At 40.2% G+C, this 19,024-nt stretch overlaps 1 protein-coding gene across 6 annotated transcripts in view; it reads right to left on the reverse strand.

Moving 5' to 3' along the window:
* The window catches only part of PHC3 (polyhomeotic homolog 3), a 105,741-nt gene that overhangs the window by 78,692 nt on the left and 8,025 nt on the right, over positions 1-19,024 (reverse strand). For 2 of the 6 annotated variants that reach the window (XM_045030536.1, XM_045030537.1), the window contains exons 2-5: positions 12,027-12,174; positions 9,350-9,508; positions 6,039-6,116; positions 2,840-2,998 (exon numbers count right to left, since the gene is read on the reverse strand). In XM_045030536.1, the coding sequence (XP_044886471.1) occupies positions 2,840-2,998; positions 6,039-6,116; positions 9,350-9,508; positions 12,027-12,152 (522 nt within the window). In that variant the 5' untranslated portion in view covers positions 12,153-12,174. Of the gene's footprint in view, positions 1-2,839; positions 2,999-6,038; positions 6,117-9,349; positions 9,509-12,026; positions 12,175-17,305; positions 17,436-18,010; positions 18,206-19,024 lie in introns of those variants that run through there. The other 4 variants (XM_045030533.1, XM_045030535.1, XM_045030538.1 and 1 more) reach the window with 4 other exon arrangements.

A 19,024-nucleotide genomic window follows, 5' to 3' on the forward strand; every position in this document is an offset into this window, starting at 1 on the left:
AGAGTCAGATAAAAGATATGGAATGACGCAGCAACAGAACCTTACATCTCTTGACACCCAATAGTCTGCTCAGACAACTGGACTACACTGCCTCAAAATGAATTTTCAAATTAGAGAATATCATGTTTAGTAACACAAGTAAGTGACACTCTCTTTTTTCCCCCAAGTACACAAATTGAGTGTTTTGTGAAAACTGTCACAGCTAGAGACCAAAATCCTCTGTTCATTAAGATAACATATACCATACAGATAACACCAATGTAAGCTTCCCCAAAAAGCACCACCAATGTGTCTCAGTCATAACCTGCAAGGACTTTTTAGGGACAGTTTAGACTCTGTCCATTCAATCCTCTCTATCTAGGTGCTGAGATTGCCAACAAGACTGCAAATTAGTTCTAATGGTGGTGGGGTTTTGGTGTGGTATATTGTCAAGCTTACTTTAAAAATATTTCAGTTCATCCCACTGAGAGAGACAGAATAATTTGAAGGAGTAAGACTAGACTTGATACATGTGTTCCTCAGAAGAATTACTCTTGCAAAAGGCAAGAAAGAATGCTTTTAAAAGATAGCCAAAGAGGCAGAGGAGGATAACCACTCTGAACTAAGCAGACTACATGTCTGTTAATTCAAAACAACAAGATTTCATAAATATAAACAAAAATATAAGGGCCCAAATATGAGGCTATGATTCAGGAAAAAGTCTTCAAGACTGGGCCTTGTAACAGAGTCCTGGCCCTTTAAGGCCAAAGGAAGTAACGTGAGAGACCAGTCACCCCGTTCCATGTGTCTAGAGATGACAGAGGAAGGCTGAAGGAAATCCAAACAGCCACTGGGTCAGAGGAATATAGTCTCAGAATAATTAGTGTCTGAAGGGGGCAGGGATAGGAAAACTCAGGTCATTGCTCTCTATAGCAGCAGGAAGGCCCAGGACCATGAGCCTTGCAGAGGGGGAGGAGCAGGGCTACCCACCCACGTGTTTAGGATAATTAGACCCACATGGGAAAGGTCAAGGGAGCAGTCATATGATGGGGATGGATGACTCAAAAACAAGGTTCCAAGCCCAGTCAGGGAGAGCTTACTGAAGGGAAGATTTAAAGGACACAGTTCTACAAGGAAAGTTGTGAAAAGCCCTGAACTAAACAGGTGAGTTTGCGGATGAAGGAGGCCAGCACTTGAAGCACAGAGTCCCAGAAAGGAGGATTTTGGGGCCCTGAACCTAGGGTTGGATGAAAAGGCAGCTCTTTTGAGAGCTGGGTTATGTTTAATAAATTGGAACCCAAAAGAGTGAGAATATTGTTCCCAAAGACTTTGGAGTGTAAATTAATTATATCCAGAAACTGAGGTAGGGGACTGTAGTAGTAAGCCATGCTGCATGACGGTGTGCTTGGAGACTGTGCTCTCCTACAGGTCTTTATACAAACAAATAATATTTTACATTATAAAGAACTGTATCATAACTAAAGACATGAAAGTCATATGGCATCAGAATATCTTCTGCACTTTCCACATCACACCTGAATTTCCCAAGGTTCAGTAAATAGCTGTTCTCAAATATCTAAAAGGGAACTGAAATGGAAAACTGCTGATATTGTATTACTGCTGTATACTACAGTACGTTACATTATTTACTTGAATTGAGTGTCAAATGTTGAAATATCCAATACCCTTTATTTTTCGGCACACTGGAGACAGCTCTTTCCAGGTGTCCACAAAACACTGGTAGCATATACTAGATTGCTGCATCTACAGTTTTAACTAATTTCTCCATAAGTATGTAGGAAATTTAATAGGATAAGAAAAAGCTCTACCAGTGTATACCTATATTGTTTTACAAATCTCAGGGGGATGAGGGGATTTTCCATAAATATAATTATAGGTCCCAATTGTGCAAGTCTTATGCATGTACTTAACTTCATGCACTGTCAGTAGTCCCACTAATATCAAGAGCCCCTATTATGGAATGAGATCTGAAGTCAGTGGGGAGTACTCAGTGCACGAAGCACATGCATAAGTCTTTGCAGGACCTGGGCCATAGCTTGTAGGCAAACAATAGAAATATCTATGGCCCCACACCAGCACTGAATACCACCTGGATGGATCTGTGCACTTCTGCAGAGCCCCAATGCCTTCAGTGAGGCTCTGCACAAGGGCAGGGGTCTGCCCATGCAAAGCTCATTGCAGGACAGGAGCCTGTGTTTGCTGTTCACAGTGCATTAATTTTTTTAAATCTCTAAGGTTTTACAACCGTCTTTTACTGTAGAATTATTCAAGCTTTGAAAATTACCCTTTGTTTAAAAACAGAAAATACAAAACTGACAAGAAATTGCAAAAATCAAATGAATCCCAAATGAATTTTAACAGAATGAAGTCTATAAACCCAACTCAGTCTCCAGAGGCAATACTCCATCAAAGTATATTCTTAGTTAAATGTGAGAGCTTTAATCAAGAGCCTGTGAACTCTGATGCTAGAAACACATTAGAACATTCTGCTGGGAATACAAACAGCTACAGTATGTCTTGTCACACATCCACTAAGCAAGGACAGATGTTCTCTTCCTATTTTACAAGTGTTCAATCATCTCATTAATTACAATATGTACCAAACTAATAACATTGAGCTGTTTCTAAAGCATAATTTCTTTTTTCTGCTCTCAAAGGACTAAGCAGCCCCTTTGTCTCTGTGGCTCACATTGCTCTAAGAGCTATTTATGTACAAAAATAAGCTACCAAATTCCCAACACTGCCTGAAGCTAAAGATACCTGAACCATTTACAAAAACACAAAAAACAGTAAAACTTTCAAAAACCTAACAGTGATCACAGCAACTTGTGAAACTTACCATTTGTGCTCGGAGGTACATTTGAGCCTGGCTTGCACTCAGGGTAGGAGAAGTGCTCCCCAGCAACATAGTCTGTTGGGTTATACTGCTGCTAGTAGTGTTGGAGGTCTGTGAACGGCTTATTAATTGTGGAGGTGTAGGAGAGGTGGAAAGGTTAATCTAAGGAAGTAAAAATTTTACTTTGGTCAAGGCCCTTCATCCTGGGTTTTAAAGTCAATCAGCCTTACCAAATACATGAAGGCAGTTGTAGCATCCAAGCTGTAAAGACTTCAACAATATTTTGATCTGAAGTCTATGACTGCTACAGAGTCTCATCAAAATAAGTCAGCTACTGTGAACGCTCATACAGTACTTTTTTATAAGTAGCAATATTAATGTGGCAGTATTGTACATTTTCATTATAATAATGCAATTTACATGCAGCCATGCTTGGGCAGTTCAATCCATGAATTGAAGAGTTACTTGTCACCATAAGTTTTTTAGTTTTAGTTTTGCATTGAACATGAAACACAAATAGCTAAAGCATACACAATACAGAAATGTGTGGTCTGTCACTAGTTTAAGACACCAATTCAAATCAGTGACATCAATAATCCACATTGTAACACTATCTACTCCTTTTCTCACACCTTAATACTTATCTGCTGCCCCCTCTAAATTAGGATGGAAAACGAATTGTTTACATATCACTACTGAGGTGCATGGTGTTTATATAAATGAAGTAAACAACAAAAGAGTTCAGACAGCTACATTTTCAAATGAAGAAATTCACAGTATTTTGGTAAAATTCTAAACTAGTGAAGATAATAAGGAATGAAATTTTAGGCCAACGTTTTCACACAGTGTCAAAGATAACTAGCTTCAACGAATTGTGCGTTGGCATAATTCACCAGAATACAGGTTCTAAATAATTAATGATTTATGTGTACATAAAAAAAACAACAGTAAATGTGGGGCTTACGTTGCATAAATGTCATTTGGAGGAAGACAAGGCCAAGGCCATTACAAACAAATCCTTAAATACCACTGCCAATTTAAAATTTACACTGTGCATTGTATTCTTCACATGAAAATGCATAATTCCCCATAATGACTGTTTGGTTTAATGCAAAGCATTCTTAATGAATGATAAGCTTTGATTGTTGGATCAATGGGTGTTTTTTGAGTTGTGAATGGAAGTTCTAGCTACAGAATGAATGCACTGGAGAAGACAGCAATTAATTTATTATGGTTGAACAGAAACAAAACTAATTAATGAAAAGGTTATTTTCCTCTGAATAATTTACCAGAGTTACCATGAAATGCAGAAAAGATAGCATAGTTTTCATCTGATGAAGCCAGTTGTTTGTACTATCCAAAGAATTACACTTATTTTATGCTAAATGGCCACAGAACGTTAAAAGTCAAAGACTTAGTGTGAAGCTGTGTCAGTCCCAGGATATTTAGAGACAAGGTTGGTCTCTCTAAATATTTAGTAGTCTATTATAATTGTTAGTAATCCTACCAATTACTATAAATTAGTTTAATATAAAGTGAGTTACTACAAAGTGAAAAATAAGATTAGCGGCTCAGAATTAAGCTCACAACTATGAAAAACATTAAGATACAAATATTTTGCAAGCATAGTAATCTGTCACATCTAGTTTTTCAAAGCTATTCCATTATACAATATTCAAAAGTGGAACCTATTGAAATAGTTAAATCTGTCTTCCTGAGACTTACGATGTTTAGACTTTGAAGATGTTACACTTTCCGGCATTGCCACATTAAAATTTTGTTGTTCTTATATTGGCTTTCAGAGAATCAGAATCTTAAAATTATGTATAAATCACTTGTCTGATTTCTGTATACAGTTATCATGAATGCATACAAAAACCACGTATGAGAAGACTGGACAGTTAAGTTTTTGTGGCCAATCTGTATACCTAAATGCTCAATTTAAATTCACAATGACAATACCTAGTGTTACAAAATTATAAATGTGAAATTTGATGCAACAGTGGGCTTCTGAGATTTTGAAAAATTAAAACCTTATGTTTAATCAGTCCTCAGCATTTCCAATTAACAGATGCAAGTTAACAGACTGACAAGCACTTGTGTAATAGCTCCCTACTAAACACGTGTATTTTATGAGAACATAACTGCAAAAAATTGTATGTCATACAAATAAGGTGTGGTATTTTAAAGCAACAGCACTGAAAATCTGTAATTGTAGAGGCCAAACAAAGTGCTTCTATTTTTGCATTACACCAGTGCTTTTCAACCCCTGGGGGTCCACAAACTATGTCTAAGGGTGCCACAAAAGGTTGTGGTTACCATATAACAGTTGTTTTCAACCTGGGGTCTGCAGACTAAGACTTCTAAATGGGTCCACACCTCCATATGAAATTTTTTTAAGGGTCTGCAAATGAAAAAGGTTGAAAAACTGCACTATACATAGTGGCCTGTAATTCATAAATAATAATTGGGTATTTGTGTACTTTAACACTGTCTCAATCAGAATCTGAAACAATAATTAGCATAAAGGGTAATGTTGTGGAAATGGATTAAACAGCTACCACAAACAGATACTGACTGAATGTGGTACAAGCCAGCAATTAATATTTTAAGAAAAATTAACTTTAGACACCCAAATGTTACATGCCTAAATCCATATTTAGGCACATGAATAAAAGTGGCCTGATCTTTTAAGGTGCTAACTACTCACAGCTTAATCGGCAGCTCTGAAGATCAAGCAAGCAACTTTTATTTTATCTACCCACATATGGGTTTAGTTGCCGAATTTTAGATATTCAAGTTTGAAAATTTTGGCCAATAACTGTAAAATATTATGCAACTTAATGTTAAATTGTGCTTCCTAGAAATTGTACTTAATATTTTCTTAAGATAAAGGTTGAGATTTTCAAAGGGGAATTGGGCAACTAACTACCTTGGATTCCTTTGAAAATCCCAGACTAATCGCGATACTAGTTTAACAAATGATGTCCTTTTAGAGGAGTAATGAATGGATTCTATGATCTAATAGATCTTTTTACCTTTAGCTACTACAGTCTCATTATGTACCTACTTCTCATTATGTTGCAATAATTTTAGTCAGATTTATTTATTTTAAACATGAAAAATGTTTTTTCTTTACAAGAAGTTGCATTATAGCCATTGAAGGCTAGGATGGGATACAGAACCTTGTTTGATTACATACCGAGGTCTGTGATATGCTTGACTGCTGAGTGACGCTCCCAGTAGGGGATGTACACTGCCTTCCACCCGACAGGCTTGCCTAAATAGCAAGAACATGTGATAAATAGGTCATCTAAGCAGAAATAAAAAATGTTTAAATAACACTGGTATTATTACATGAGCCAACAGAAACCCACCTCTAGTTTTACCCTCTCTGAATTACCAGTAAAAATAAATAAATTTTACCCAGTAAAGTTAGGGATATGTTTACAGCATAGTGCACTCCAAACTATGGGCCCTAAACTGCATGGTGCCCAATGTCCTCAATTCACATTAATATGAAGGCACTCAGAATTTGCAGGCTTAGTACCTCTGAGAGGAACACAAACTAACAGAAACCAGGAAAGTGTTAATGATGGAGCTGGGTGTTTAGTCCACCACATACAGCACTGAAAACTTACATGACAGGCCACCAATCTTAAAGTGTAAAAATCAGTCCTCACTAAAATCCTTATGAAATTGATTTGCACTGTGATTAAAAATCCTCATAAAATACCTTCCAAAGGTAATTACGCATGCTCCAAAAACACTTCAGAGTTAAATGTTTGGTCATTTCAGTTATTTTTTCAAAAGAGAAAGCAATACAATAATTGAATGGCAAACTCAAACAAGTTTCACCCTCCATTTTTGTTTAGCACCCAAAACTATTTGATCATTTTTAAATGATAAATTCCAAAACACTAAAGGTCAAAATATTTTGAAATTTGAGAGGAAAGTTTATTTCCAGCAAGGCTTTGCATTCCTGGTTGCAGCAGGAACCAAATTTTTATGGCTAAGACAAAAGCCTCTCTCAATATGGGGTTGTGAACATCAGCCTTTCCATTCTAAATTATAAGTGCATAAGCATTTCTGCAATTGTATTCTGGATGATTTTACTGCCTTATAATTCTTAATACTAAAACTAAATCCTATGGAGACCCATTTAATGGACAAAAAACAAAATTAAGTTTTTCCAGTAGCAGATCAAGTAAGTAAATGAAGGTTTCCCTCAATTTTTACAGCTTCTGCCTGTCACAATTGCTTAAAAATTTTATTAATCTCTCTATTGTTGGCTACCTTTGAATTTGTTTACAAATACTCGCTTTTATTTGCATGGCAATCTTGCTTTGCTTTTGGGGGTGAGAGGAGGGTTACCTGCAACGTGGATAACAGCCTAAAACATATGAACAGCAAGGAAACAGGATCCACTTTCTAATTAAGAATGCAATCCCACTATGCTTACTCACATGAGAAGTCCCCCATATATTTTAATATGTAAGGATTAAAAGGTCAAGTCCTGTGTGGATTATATTTAATTGTCTTAAATTCAAGGTCCTTTATTGACCATGGATGCAACATTAGTTACCTTCTTCTGAGTATCTCAATTTTAGGTTGCGATCATGTGACTGTCTCAGGCAATCAGCATGATCCAATGGAAGAGGTACATGACTGTGATCCAGCAACTCCGAGTCCTAATCCTATGTCTGACAAAATGAAGCTGTATAGCCTTGAGGTCTTTAACTCTTCATGTCTCAGCCTCTCCATGTATAAAACAATAATTACTTCTCTCACCAGGATACCATTCCCTTTCCAATAACCACTGAGGTCAATGGAAGTCTTTCCATTGACTTTAATGAGCATTGGATAAGTCTTCTTGTGATGATTAATGCTAAAGCCTTTGCAAATGGGAACAGAATATGGCATTGTCTCATACTTTCTTTTCCAATTTCAGAATTACAACTAAAGGTTTGTTGTAACTTATTATGTACCCATATTCCTCAGCATGATTCACTAAAATTAAGTACCAAAATAAGATATAAAACACTAATTATTTTTATTTTATCTGTATTGGGGAGTACTATGTTCCTTCCCCACCTCATCCATATTTTGGGAAGGGGGGTTGACGGTTGGAAAAGTTTGGATTTTTTCTGTTAACATCAAGTCCTTTATTGTACCGAGTAAGTATCTGTACAGTTTAATATATGTAATGGACACCCAGAGCATTGGATGGGAACCTACTGAGATTCTTACAAAACTAAAAATATTCAAGTGGGTTTGCAGTCCACACAGAGAAAATTAAAAGAATAAAGTCACTAAAATACTACAATGAATTATTGTGAGATATTTAGACATGCACAGTAAAGCTGTTATTAGGTTTGGTAATGGTTTACGTTTTTCATCCTAAAACATTAGTTTTAGACATGTGATCCTGGGATCCCGCAATATCAACTAACAGAGGGCCCATCATACTGTAGTTCATATCAGGCCTGACACACACACAATGCACTGTTGTCATAATACGTATCTAAATGGTGTCTTGTAAGGTATCATATGTAAACTGATGACATGCTGGTTCCAAAAATTGTGTGATATATGTACAATTTGTGTACAAGGGGGGGGGGGGGGCGCTAGAAATATGTGCTTACGATGTGCTTGGGAGGCAGTGCAGTCACTAAGTTGACAGCCTAAACAAAGGAATGTGGATTTGCCTGTCTGACCATCTTGACTGCAGGCAAAGGAAGATGAAAGTAAATTTACATATAAGGTAAACAAAGCCATGAAGCTAACAAATGGAAGGAGGAGGTTAGTGAACTCACCAGGGGACAGAACGTGTACCCAGGGTGCCTTCCTGGCTCTTAAGGCAGAGATAATGGGCTTTGGGTAACATAAGGGGATCAAAAAGACCTTTTAGCTATCCATTACTTAGGGGACATAACATACAATATACTTCCAGCCTGTGAAAGTTGGATCCTGTCATCTGAAAGGTTGGAGACGCTGGTAACCCGATATAAATAAGAAAACTACTTAGGCAAAGATTGTATCTTACTAAAATTAAAGTTTTAGCCAATAGAAAGTATGTTTTGTATATAACCATACCTGTCTCCCTCTCTTGCTTAGTATCACTAAAATCTCTTTTAATAAACTTTCTAAATTTTACTAAGAATCCTCTCGGTGCCATTATACTGAAGTAAATGCAAGTCTTCAGCTAAGTTAACAGAATAATATGTACGCTGTCTCTTTGGAGGGAGAAAACTTAATTTCTGTGGTTGTCCAGTGAGAGACACCACACACAGAGGGAGGAACTGAGGTTCATTGACTGTTATCTGCAAGGCAAGATTAACGCTGGCAGAGTCTTGAGGAGTTTGCTGGTGAAGCAGACAAGTTGCTTTGGCAGGAAGCGGGGACACAGTTTAGTCTCCAGCAAAACTCACTCTTGCTGAGGCAGAGGGGTAACATGGTGGCTTGCAGTTCTGGGTGTCCTAAGCAGAACATCACAACATATTTAAGCCTCACCTGTGGAACAGCTGCCAGACTCTGAAACTGGGTACTGCTTAAGTGCTGCTGTTGTAGAGCGGCAGTCTGCAGCATTAAATGCTGCTGTTGGGCTGCATACATCTGCTGAAGATACTGAGCAGCTGAGCTGGGGGGACGATGCAAGGCCTGTTGAATAACCTGCAATATACCAATAAGTAACAAATCACAATTACCAAATATTAGGGCTGTCAAGCGATTAAAAAAGTTAATCGCGATTAATCTCACTGTTAAACAATAATAGAATACATTTATTTAAATATTTTGGATGTTTTCTACATCAAATATATTCATTTCAGTTACAACACAATACAAAGTGTACAGTACTCACTTTATTTTTTATTACAAATATTTTGCACGGTAAAAAAGAATAGTATTTTTCAATTCACCTAATACAAGTACTGTAGTGCAATCTCTTTATCATGAAAGTAGAACTTACAAATGTAGAATTATATACCAAAAAAAAATGTAAAAACTTTAGAGCCTACAAATCCACTCAGTCCTACTTCAGCCAATCGCTCAGACAAACAAGTTTAGTTACAATTTGCAGGAGATAATGTTGCCCACTTCTTATTTTTAATGTCACCTGAAAGTGAGAACAGGGGTTTCCTGGCACTGTTGCAGCTGGCATAGCAAGATATTTAAATGCCAAATGCGCTGAAGATTCATATGTCCCTTCATGCTTCAACCACCATTCCGAAGGACATGGGTCCATGGTGATGAGTTCTGCTCAATAATAATCCAAAGCAATCCAGACCAATGCATGTTCATTTTCATTATCCGAGTCAGATACCACCAGCAGAAGGTTGATTTTCTTTTTTGGTGGTTCAGATTCTGCAGTTTCGGCATCGGAGTGTTGCTCTTTTAAGACTTCTGAAAGCATGTTCCACACCTCGTCCCTTTGGAAAGCACTTCAGATTCTTAAACTTTGGGTCGAGTGCTGTAGCTATCTTTAGAAATCTCACATTGGTACCTTCTTTGCGTTTTGTCAGATCTGCAGTGAAAATGTTCTTAAAATGAACATGTGCTGGGGTCATCCAAGATTGCTATAACATGAAATATATGGCAGAATGCGGGTAAAACAACAGGAGACCTACAATTCTCCCCCAAAGAGTTCAGTCACAAATTTAATTAAAACATTCTTTTTTTAAATGAGCGTCATCAGCATGGAAGCTTGTCCTCTGAAATGGTGGCAGAAACATGAAGGGGCATATGAATGTTTAGCATATCTGGTATGTAAATACCTTGCAATGCTAGCTACAAAAGTGCCATGCAAATGCCTGCTCTCACTTTCTGGTAACATTGTAAATAAGAAGCAAACAACATTATCTTCTGTCAATGTAAACAAACTTCTCTGTCTTAGCAATTGGCTGAACAAGAAGTAGGACTGAGTGGACTTGTAGGTGCTGAAGTTTTACCTTTTTTTTGTTTGTTTGTTTTTGAGTGCAGTTATGTAACAAACAATCTACATTTGTAAGTTGCACTTTCACGACAAAGATTGCACTACATTGCTCTACAGTATAAGCCTGTTCTTTGACAATCCACATTATATAGCACCTTTCAGCTCAATTGTTTCCAAATTATTTTACAAATAAAATACATAATATACAGCCCTACTGAAATGCTGGTTCTTCTCAGGTGAATGACATATAAGCAAAGCAGATAACTGGCACTAAGAAATGTTACACAACAGCCGGGATTGGAGAGAAAAGACTGGAAAGAACACTGGGGCAACCTTCTACACCTACTCTTCGAAAACATGTCACAGGACCTTTAGGATAAAATTCTAGCTCCAATGAAGTCAATGGGAGTTTTACCGCTGACTTCAATGAAGCCATGATATTATTAATGTCTATGCATATTGGTTTTTAAAGGTCTCATCAGAAAAACCTCACATACAACCTTACAAAATACATGGTATGTAATTTATCTATGCAAAAGACCGGTGAGCTGAGCTGACCCTTGTCATGACAAGGCTGTAGTTCCAGGGAATCTAGATATTTCATCCACTCCACTACTTATGATTATGATAACAATTCTAGTCTGTATATTGTAAGATTCAAGTCATCAGCACTGTTTCTACCATTGAAAGTTTTTGTAGACAATCAATATTTCATGAAAACACTCAAACAAGCCAGACAGTAAGAACTAGAAGGGAAAACATGAGTGAAACTAGCATGCAGCACTGCCCACTTTATTTTTATAAGCCAGTACTGTTGCCTATGTTTGAGTTTTTAAATCAATAAACATTGGTTATGAATTTCTTTCCATTCCTCTGTACACTACATCAGAGGTTCTCAACCTTTTTCTTTCAGAGCCCCCACAACATGCTATAAAAACTCCCCAGCCCACCTGTGCCACTCAACGGTTTTTCTACATATCTAGTAGATTAAAAACCAGGGCCGGCATTAGGGGGTAGCAAGCAGGGCAGGGGCCACAGGGCTTTGGCTTCACATTTGGGCTTTGTTATTTGGGCTTTGGCTTCAGCTTCAGCCTCACATGGCAGGGCTCAGGCTTCAGCTTTCTGCCCTGGGCTCCTGCAAGTCTAACACTGGCTTTGCTCTCTTATTTTGGAGGCCTCCCTGAAACTTGCTTGTGACCCCCCAGGAGGTCCCAGATCCCTGGTTGTGAACCTCTGCACAACATCACAGCCCAGTACCTGTACAGCATGTCTGTCAGAGCCACTGTAGACAGATATCTGTGGTGGTTGTGTCCGAGAAGAGGAGGTGGTGGTGATGGTAGTTGTACATGCGGAACACGTCGTTGCATTTGATTCATTCTCCATAGCAGTGCAATGTTCTTTCAGTCTGGAAGGAAATTCAAGCAGTTCATTTATACTAGTACATGATGTACTGAATTTAAAGAAAAAAAATTAAGTTATTCCAAAAAAAATAATCATGGATAATTTAGATTAATTCCTAAGAAAAGGACTCATTGTATATCACTTGTGGACAGGCAGACATAGTTCTAAGCTTGGGAAGGTATTCTATTTCAAATTATTAGGTATAATACACGTAAGCTACATAAAAAACTACATCAATAATCTACAAAGAGTCCTGTGGCACCTTATAGACTGACGTATTGGAGCATGAGCTTTCGTGGGTGAATACTCACTTCGTCAGATGCATGTAGTGGAAATTTCCAGAGGCAGGTATAAATATGCAGGCAAGAATCAGTCTAGAGATAACGAGGTTAGTTCAATCAGGGAGAATGAGGCCCTCTTCTAGCAGTTGAGGTGTTCACACCAAGGGAGGAGAAACTGCTTTTGTAGTTGGCTAATCATTCACAGTCTTTGTTTAATCCTGAGCTGATGGTGTCAAGTTTGCAGTCTGGTCCTCAAGTCTTCAAAGAGAAACTGTTGATCTTCAGTTCATTTGCAAATTTAACACCATCAGCTCAGGATTAAACAAAGACTGTGAATGGCTAGCCAACTACAAAAGCAGTTTCTCCTCCCTTGGTGTGAACACCTCAACTGCTAGAAGAGGGCCTCATCCTCCCTGACTGAACTAACCTCGTTATCTCTAGACTGATTCTTGGCTCCATATTTATACCTGCCTCTTGAAATTTCCACTACATGCATCTGACGAAGTGAGTATTCACCCACGAAAGCTTATGCTCCCATATGTCTGCTAGTCTATAAGGTGCCACAGGACTCTTTGTCGCTTTTTACAGATCCAGACTAATACGGTTACCCCTCTGATACTTGACATCAATGAACTACTACTTTAGGAATCACCATCAAAACTGAGTACCACCAAGCTATACATTATATCACCATCCTCCAAAGAAGCACAGTGGGAAAGCTTGACATCTGTAGTATGTAAGGTCTTGGAAAAAATTTTGAAGGAGAAAGTAGTTAAGGACATTGAGGTCAATGGTAATTGGGACAAAATACAACATGGTTTTACAAAAGGTAGATCGTGCCAAACCAACCTGATCTCCTTCTTTGAGAAGGTAACAGATTTTTTAGACAAAGGAAATGCAGTGGATCTAATTTACCTCAATTTCAGTAAGGCATTTGATATGGTTCCACATGGGGAATTATTAGTTAAATTGGAAAAGATGGGGATCAATATGAAAATTGAAAGGTGGATAAGGAACTGGTTAAAGGGGAGACTCATCGTGTCGTACTGAAAGGTGAATTGGTCAGGCTGAAAGGAGGTTACTAGTGGAGTTCCTCAGGGATCAGTTTTGGGACCAATCTTATTTAATCTTTTTATTACTGACCTTGGCACAAAAAGTGGGACTGTGCTAATAAAGTTTGCGGATGACACAAAGCTGGGAGGTATTGCTAACACAGAGAAGGACCGGGATATCATACAAGAAGATCTGGATGACCTTGTAATCTGGAGTAATAGGAATAGGATGAAATTTAATAGTGAAAAGTGCAAAGTCATGCATTTAGGGAGTAATAAGAATTTTAGTTATAAATTGGGGACATCAGTTGGAAGTAACAAAGGAGGAGAAGGACCTTGGAGTATTGGTTGATCACAGGATGTCTATGAGCCGCCAATGTGATATGGCCGTTAAAAAAGCTAATGCAGTGTTAGGATGCATCAGGCGAGGTATTTCCAGCAAAGATAAGGAGGTGTTAGTACCGTTATACAAGGCACTGGTGAGACCTCATCTGGAATACTGTGTGCAGTTCTGGTCTCCCATGTTTAAGAAGGATGAATTCAAACTGGAACAGGTACAGAGAAGGGCTACTAGGATGATCCGAGGAATGGAAAACCTGTCTTATGAAAGGAGACTGAAAGAGCTTAGCTTGTTTAGCCTAACCAAAAGAAGGTTGAGCGGGGGATATGATTGCTCTTTATAAATATATCAGAGGGATTAATATTAGGGAGGGAGAGGAATTATTTAAGCTTAGTACCAATGTGGACACAAGAACAAATGGATATAAACTGGACACTAGGAAGTTTAGACTTGAAATTAGACGAAGGTTTCTAACCATTAGAGGAGTGAAGTTCTGGAACAGCCTTCCAAGGGGAGTAGTGGGGGCAAAAGACATATCTGGCTTTAAGACTAAGCTTGATAAGTTTATGGAGGGGATGGTATGATGGGATAGCCTAACTTTGGCAATTAATTTGGCAACTGATCTTTGATTATCAGCAGGTAAGTATGCCCAGTGGTCTGTGATGGGATGTTAGATGGGGTGGGATCTGAGTTACTACAGAGAATTCTTTCCTGGGTGTCTGGCTGGTGAGTCTTGCCCACATGCTCAGGGTTTAACTGATCGCCATATTTGGGGTCGGGAAGGAATTTTCCTCCAGGGCAGATTGGCATAGGCCCTGTAGGTTTTTCGCCTTCCTCTGCAGCATGGGGCACGGGTCACTTGCTGGAGGATTCTCTGCAGCTTAAGGTCTTTAAACCACGATTTGAGGACTTCAATACCTCAGACATAGGTTAGGGGTTTGTTACAGGAGTGGGTGGGTGAGATTCTGTGGCCTGCATTGTGCAGGAGGTCAGACTAGATGATCATAATGGTCCCTTCCTTCTGACCTTAAGGTCTATGAGTCTATTCACATCATTCACCTGCACCAAGATAAAGTTTCTGAAACAAAAATAATTGGTGGTTCACTTTTGCCCTCGGGAGACAAGACAGTGGGAAAACTGCTTTTACTTCTTTGCTGCCTTATAAAGAAGAGCAGTATTGTATGAAGGGAGTCTTCTTATCCATTCTGGCCTCTCTTTACCCACTACCTAAAATAGCAGATTCCATTCACTTAATGCAGATCTCCTCAGCTTTCCTAACCAACTTTTTTTTCTTTCTTTCTTCTGTAGAAGATGACTTCTCTTCATAGAAGTCTTGTTTAAGTAAACTCACTATTGAGTTTCTGGTGGAGTTAACATTTTTGTTCCATTTTTTGTTTCAGTATGGTCGGAGCAACAATAAAGAGCAGGGCTACTATTTTTGGAAGGAGCAGGATCATGGGAGAACATACTTTTTCTTTATGTTTTTAAGTGAAGGTAGCAGAGCACAAAAAGCAGTCCTTTAGAAAGTTGCAGACAAACTGCATTCTAAGAACATAACAAAGCTCTGTAGAGTGCTATCTTACAGCACATAACTTGTAATAATCAATAAATTCTAACAAACATGATAAGCTAGGACTTCACACTTGCCACTATGCTGCTTGCCATGGCCATTGGGAATCTCATGGCAGTAGTGGGAAAATAACTCAGAATTCTTGCTCCAAAAGCATAGGCCTCTTACCACTTGAGCTAAAAGAGAATCTCCATCTGTAAAATGGGAATAATTATACTTGTTTGCAAAGTGCTTGGAGATCTATTAATGGAAAAACGATATGTAAGAGTTAGGTGTTATGTATAGGGCTTATGGTACAAAGCTGACCAGTTCTGATACTCTCCAGCAGAGGACAACAGCCCTATGTGCACAGGCCAGTATCATTCAATATTAAGAAAAAAATGTAACAGGTAAGAAGGCAATTAATATAAAGGCAAACTGTACAGTATTGTATCTCCCTCCTGTGCAGGATCTTGGGTGCACTTCAATGAAACATTTTCATTTAAAATTTCTCTTTCCGATTTGAGCAGAATCTTGTATCATTCAACTAAGTTATCATGAATATAGGGAATCACTCAATGTTTAATTTTCCTAATTGATAAGTATTTTGGAGGTACAACACTGACTATGTGTGTGATGCATCTGCCTCTAGTGGCTAATCCACAAGAGGCCAAAAGGCTACTATTTCTGTGAGATAATAGTTACTCCTTTATCTTAAATAAGGGTAACCAGATAGCAATTGTGAAAAAATGAAATGGGGTGGTAATAGGCACCTATATAAGAAAAAGTCACAAAAAATGGGACTGTCCCTTTAAAAACAGGACATCTGGTCACCCTAGCTTAAATGGTTCCACTTGCTTAAAAAAAAAAAAAAGGAGCTTTATTATTCTTCCAACTTTCCCTAGCATTAATTTGTTGAAAATTAATTCAATAATTATATGAAGAAAACATACCATAATTATGCACAGTTTTTGTTATGTTTAGTTTGAGATCCATTCTTAAACCCACTGGGCACATTACTCACTCAAATCAACCCTGCTCTTGTATTTTTGCCACTGATTGTGTGGATAGGCCTTAACAGAACAGGGTCCTTCATTGGTGGCACCTAGGTGCTATCACATTACAAACAATAGTAATGGAAGCCACACTTGGACATTTTATGTGTGTATGAAAGAAAAAGAGAACACTATCTTCTCTATTGATTGGTTGCAGCACAGAAAGAACTACAGGTATTTCATTAGGCGACAGCTAACATGATTTTTTGTTAGCTCAAGTGACAGAGACCTATAATTTTTGAGAAATTTGTATTTTGGGGGGTGAAGAGGCTGGAATCCAGAATCAGTTCAGCAGGTGGGTGATAATTTATGACACAGAGGATAACCTCTCCATATTGAAGGTTGAAACCAAAGTCCCTTTATAAGACTGACTTGATCCCGTTTGCATAGAGCAGCTACATGAGAGAACTTACAATGGCACAGCTGCCTCGGTACAAGCTCTCTAGTGCAGTGGTTCTCAAAGCTGGTCCACCACTTGTTCAGGGAAAGCCCCTAGTGGGCTGGGCCAGTTTGTTTACCTGCCATATCCGCAGGTTCGGCCAATCGCAGCTCCCACTGGCCACGGTTCGCCACTCCAGGCCAATGGGGGCTGTGGGAAGCGGCGCGGGCTGAGGGATGTGCTAGCCACCCTTCCCGCAGCCCTCATTGCCCTGGAGTGGGGGACCGCGGCCAGTGGGAGCCACGATCGGCCGAACCTACGGAGGCATCAGGTAAACAAATTGGCCCGGCCCGCCAGGGGCTTTCCCTACACAAGTGGTGGACTGGCTTTGAGAACCACTGCTCTAGTGTAGACATAGCCTTAGACTAGAATTTGGAGCAACCCAAGCAACAAACAACTAAGTGAACCCATAAAATTACCAGAAGACAGAGGCATCAAACACCAGGAACCAGTAGAACCACAGTGTTAAGGGGACAGAGTGAAACCTGTTCAGTTATATCCGGTGGTACCTCAATTTTGCCAAGAAGATCCTATGCAGGTTAATCACAAACCCAAGTAAGCTTAACAGAGTCCATGAAACTGCCTGATGAGGCCTAGCCACCCCAGCAGTCTCCACCCTCCCCCACCCTCATGCCGTGCCCTCAGCAGATTGCCCTGTGGTAGAAACACACACACACACCCCGCCACTGCCCTCCCCGTGCCACCACCCGCTTTCAGACACACCACAGCGCTGCCCTGAGCCACCCACCCCATGACCCCAGCGCTAGACAGCGTCCCACCATGACACTGCCACCTCTGGGCCAGGCCACCCACCACCGCCCCCTCAGGTCACCCACTCTGCCACCGCCCCCTCAGTGGGGCGGGCTGGCCAAGATGGGGCCCCTGGTGGGGGCAGCGTGGCAGGCAGGAGCCCTAGAGCCAGGAGGGGCCCGTGGCCCAGCGCCCGGCGATGCCCCGCCTGGCACCCCCTGTCCCGTCTGACAGCGGAACAGCTCCCTGCATGAGAGTGGACCAAGGTCGCCGCGTTATCAAATCCCAGTTCCCGGCCCGGCCCCGCCCGCAGCCGCTTCCCCCTCCCCCATCCACCCCAGCAGGACCGGATTCGCCTCGACCGAATTACTCACTCCGCTTCCGCCATCTTCTCTCCTCCCTCACGGGGAGGCATTGCGCATGCGCCCCGCAGCCGGGCGCTGGGAGTCAGGGGGAAGGGGGAGTTGTGAGTCCCCGGCTCCAGACGTCCCGCCCCACGGCGGTAGGTACCACACCTAGCACCGCGGTCCTCGGATCTGTGTGAGCGCCATAGTGTGGCAGACAGCTGCTCCTCCGAGTCCTACTCCCCTCACGCCGCCCAGCCGACAGCTTGTGTTATCAATAAGCTTCTCCTAAGTCGCCACAGACTTAAAGGGGGTGTGAGAGGCGGAGGGCTAATAGCCCTGGCCCAGGATCATGGGCGTTTTTAGGGGACTGTTACCATTTTAATTAAGTCCCGTGTCCCAAAATTGCCTCCAGCCAGGGCCCATGAAAGGTTATCACGGGTCATGGTAAAATGGTGGCTGTGCTTTAGCCCAACACAATTAATTGCACTCCCTCCCAATGTTTGTTTTTGAGACTATCTAAAGAGGGCACAGGAGACAGGTTGCAGAGTAGCAGCCCTGTTGTTCTTTTTGTGGATACAGCCTAGGAGTACTTGTGGCACCTTAGAGACACGAAAGCTTATGCTTATGCTCAAATAAATTTGTTAGTCCAGGGGTAGGCAACCTATGGCACAGGTGCCGAAGGCAGCACGCGAGCTGATTTTCAGTGGCACTCACACTGCCTGGGTCCTGGCCACTGGTCTGGGGGCGTGCTGCATTTTAATTTAATTTTAAATGAATTTTCTTAAACATTTTAAAAACCTTATTTACTTTACATACAACAATAGTTTAGTTATATATTATAGACTTATAGAAAGAGATCTTCTAAAAACGTTAAAATGTATTACTGGCACACAAAACCTTAAATTAGAGTGAATAAATGAAGACTCAGCACACCACTTCCGAAAGGTTGCCAATCCCGGTGTTAGTCTCTAAGGTGCCACAAGTACTCCTGTTCTTTTTACAGGAGACAGGCTGGTCAGAATTGGAGGGTAGCTAGAGCAT

This window comes from Mauremys mutica, chromosome 9 (genome assembly GCF_020497125.1).
Source record: "Mauremys mutica isolate MM-2020 ecotype Southern chromosome 9, ASM2049712v1, whole genome shotgun sequence".
NCBI classification, from domain to species: Eukaryota; Metazoa; Chordata; order Testudines; family Geoemydidae; genus Mauremys; species Mauremys mutica.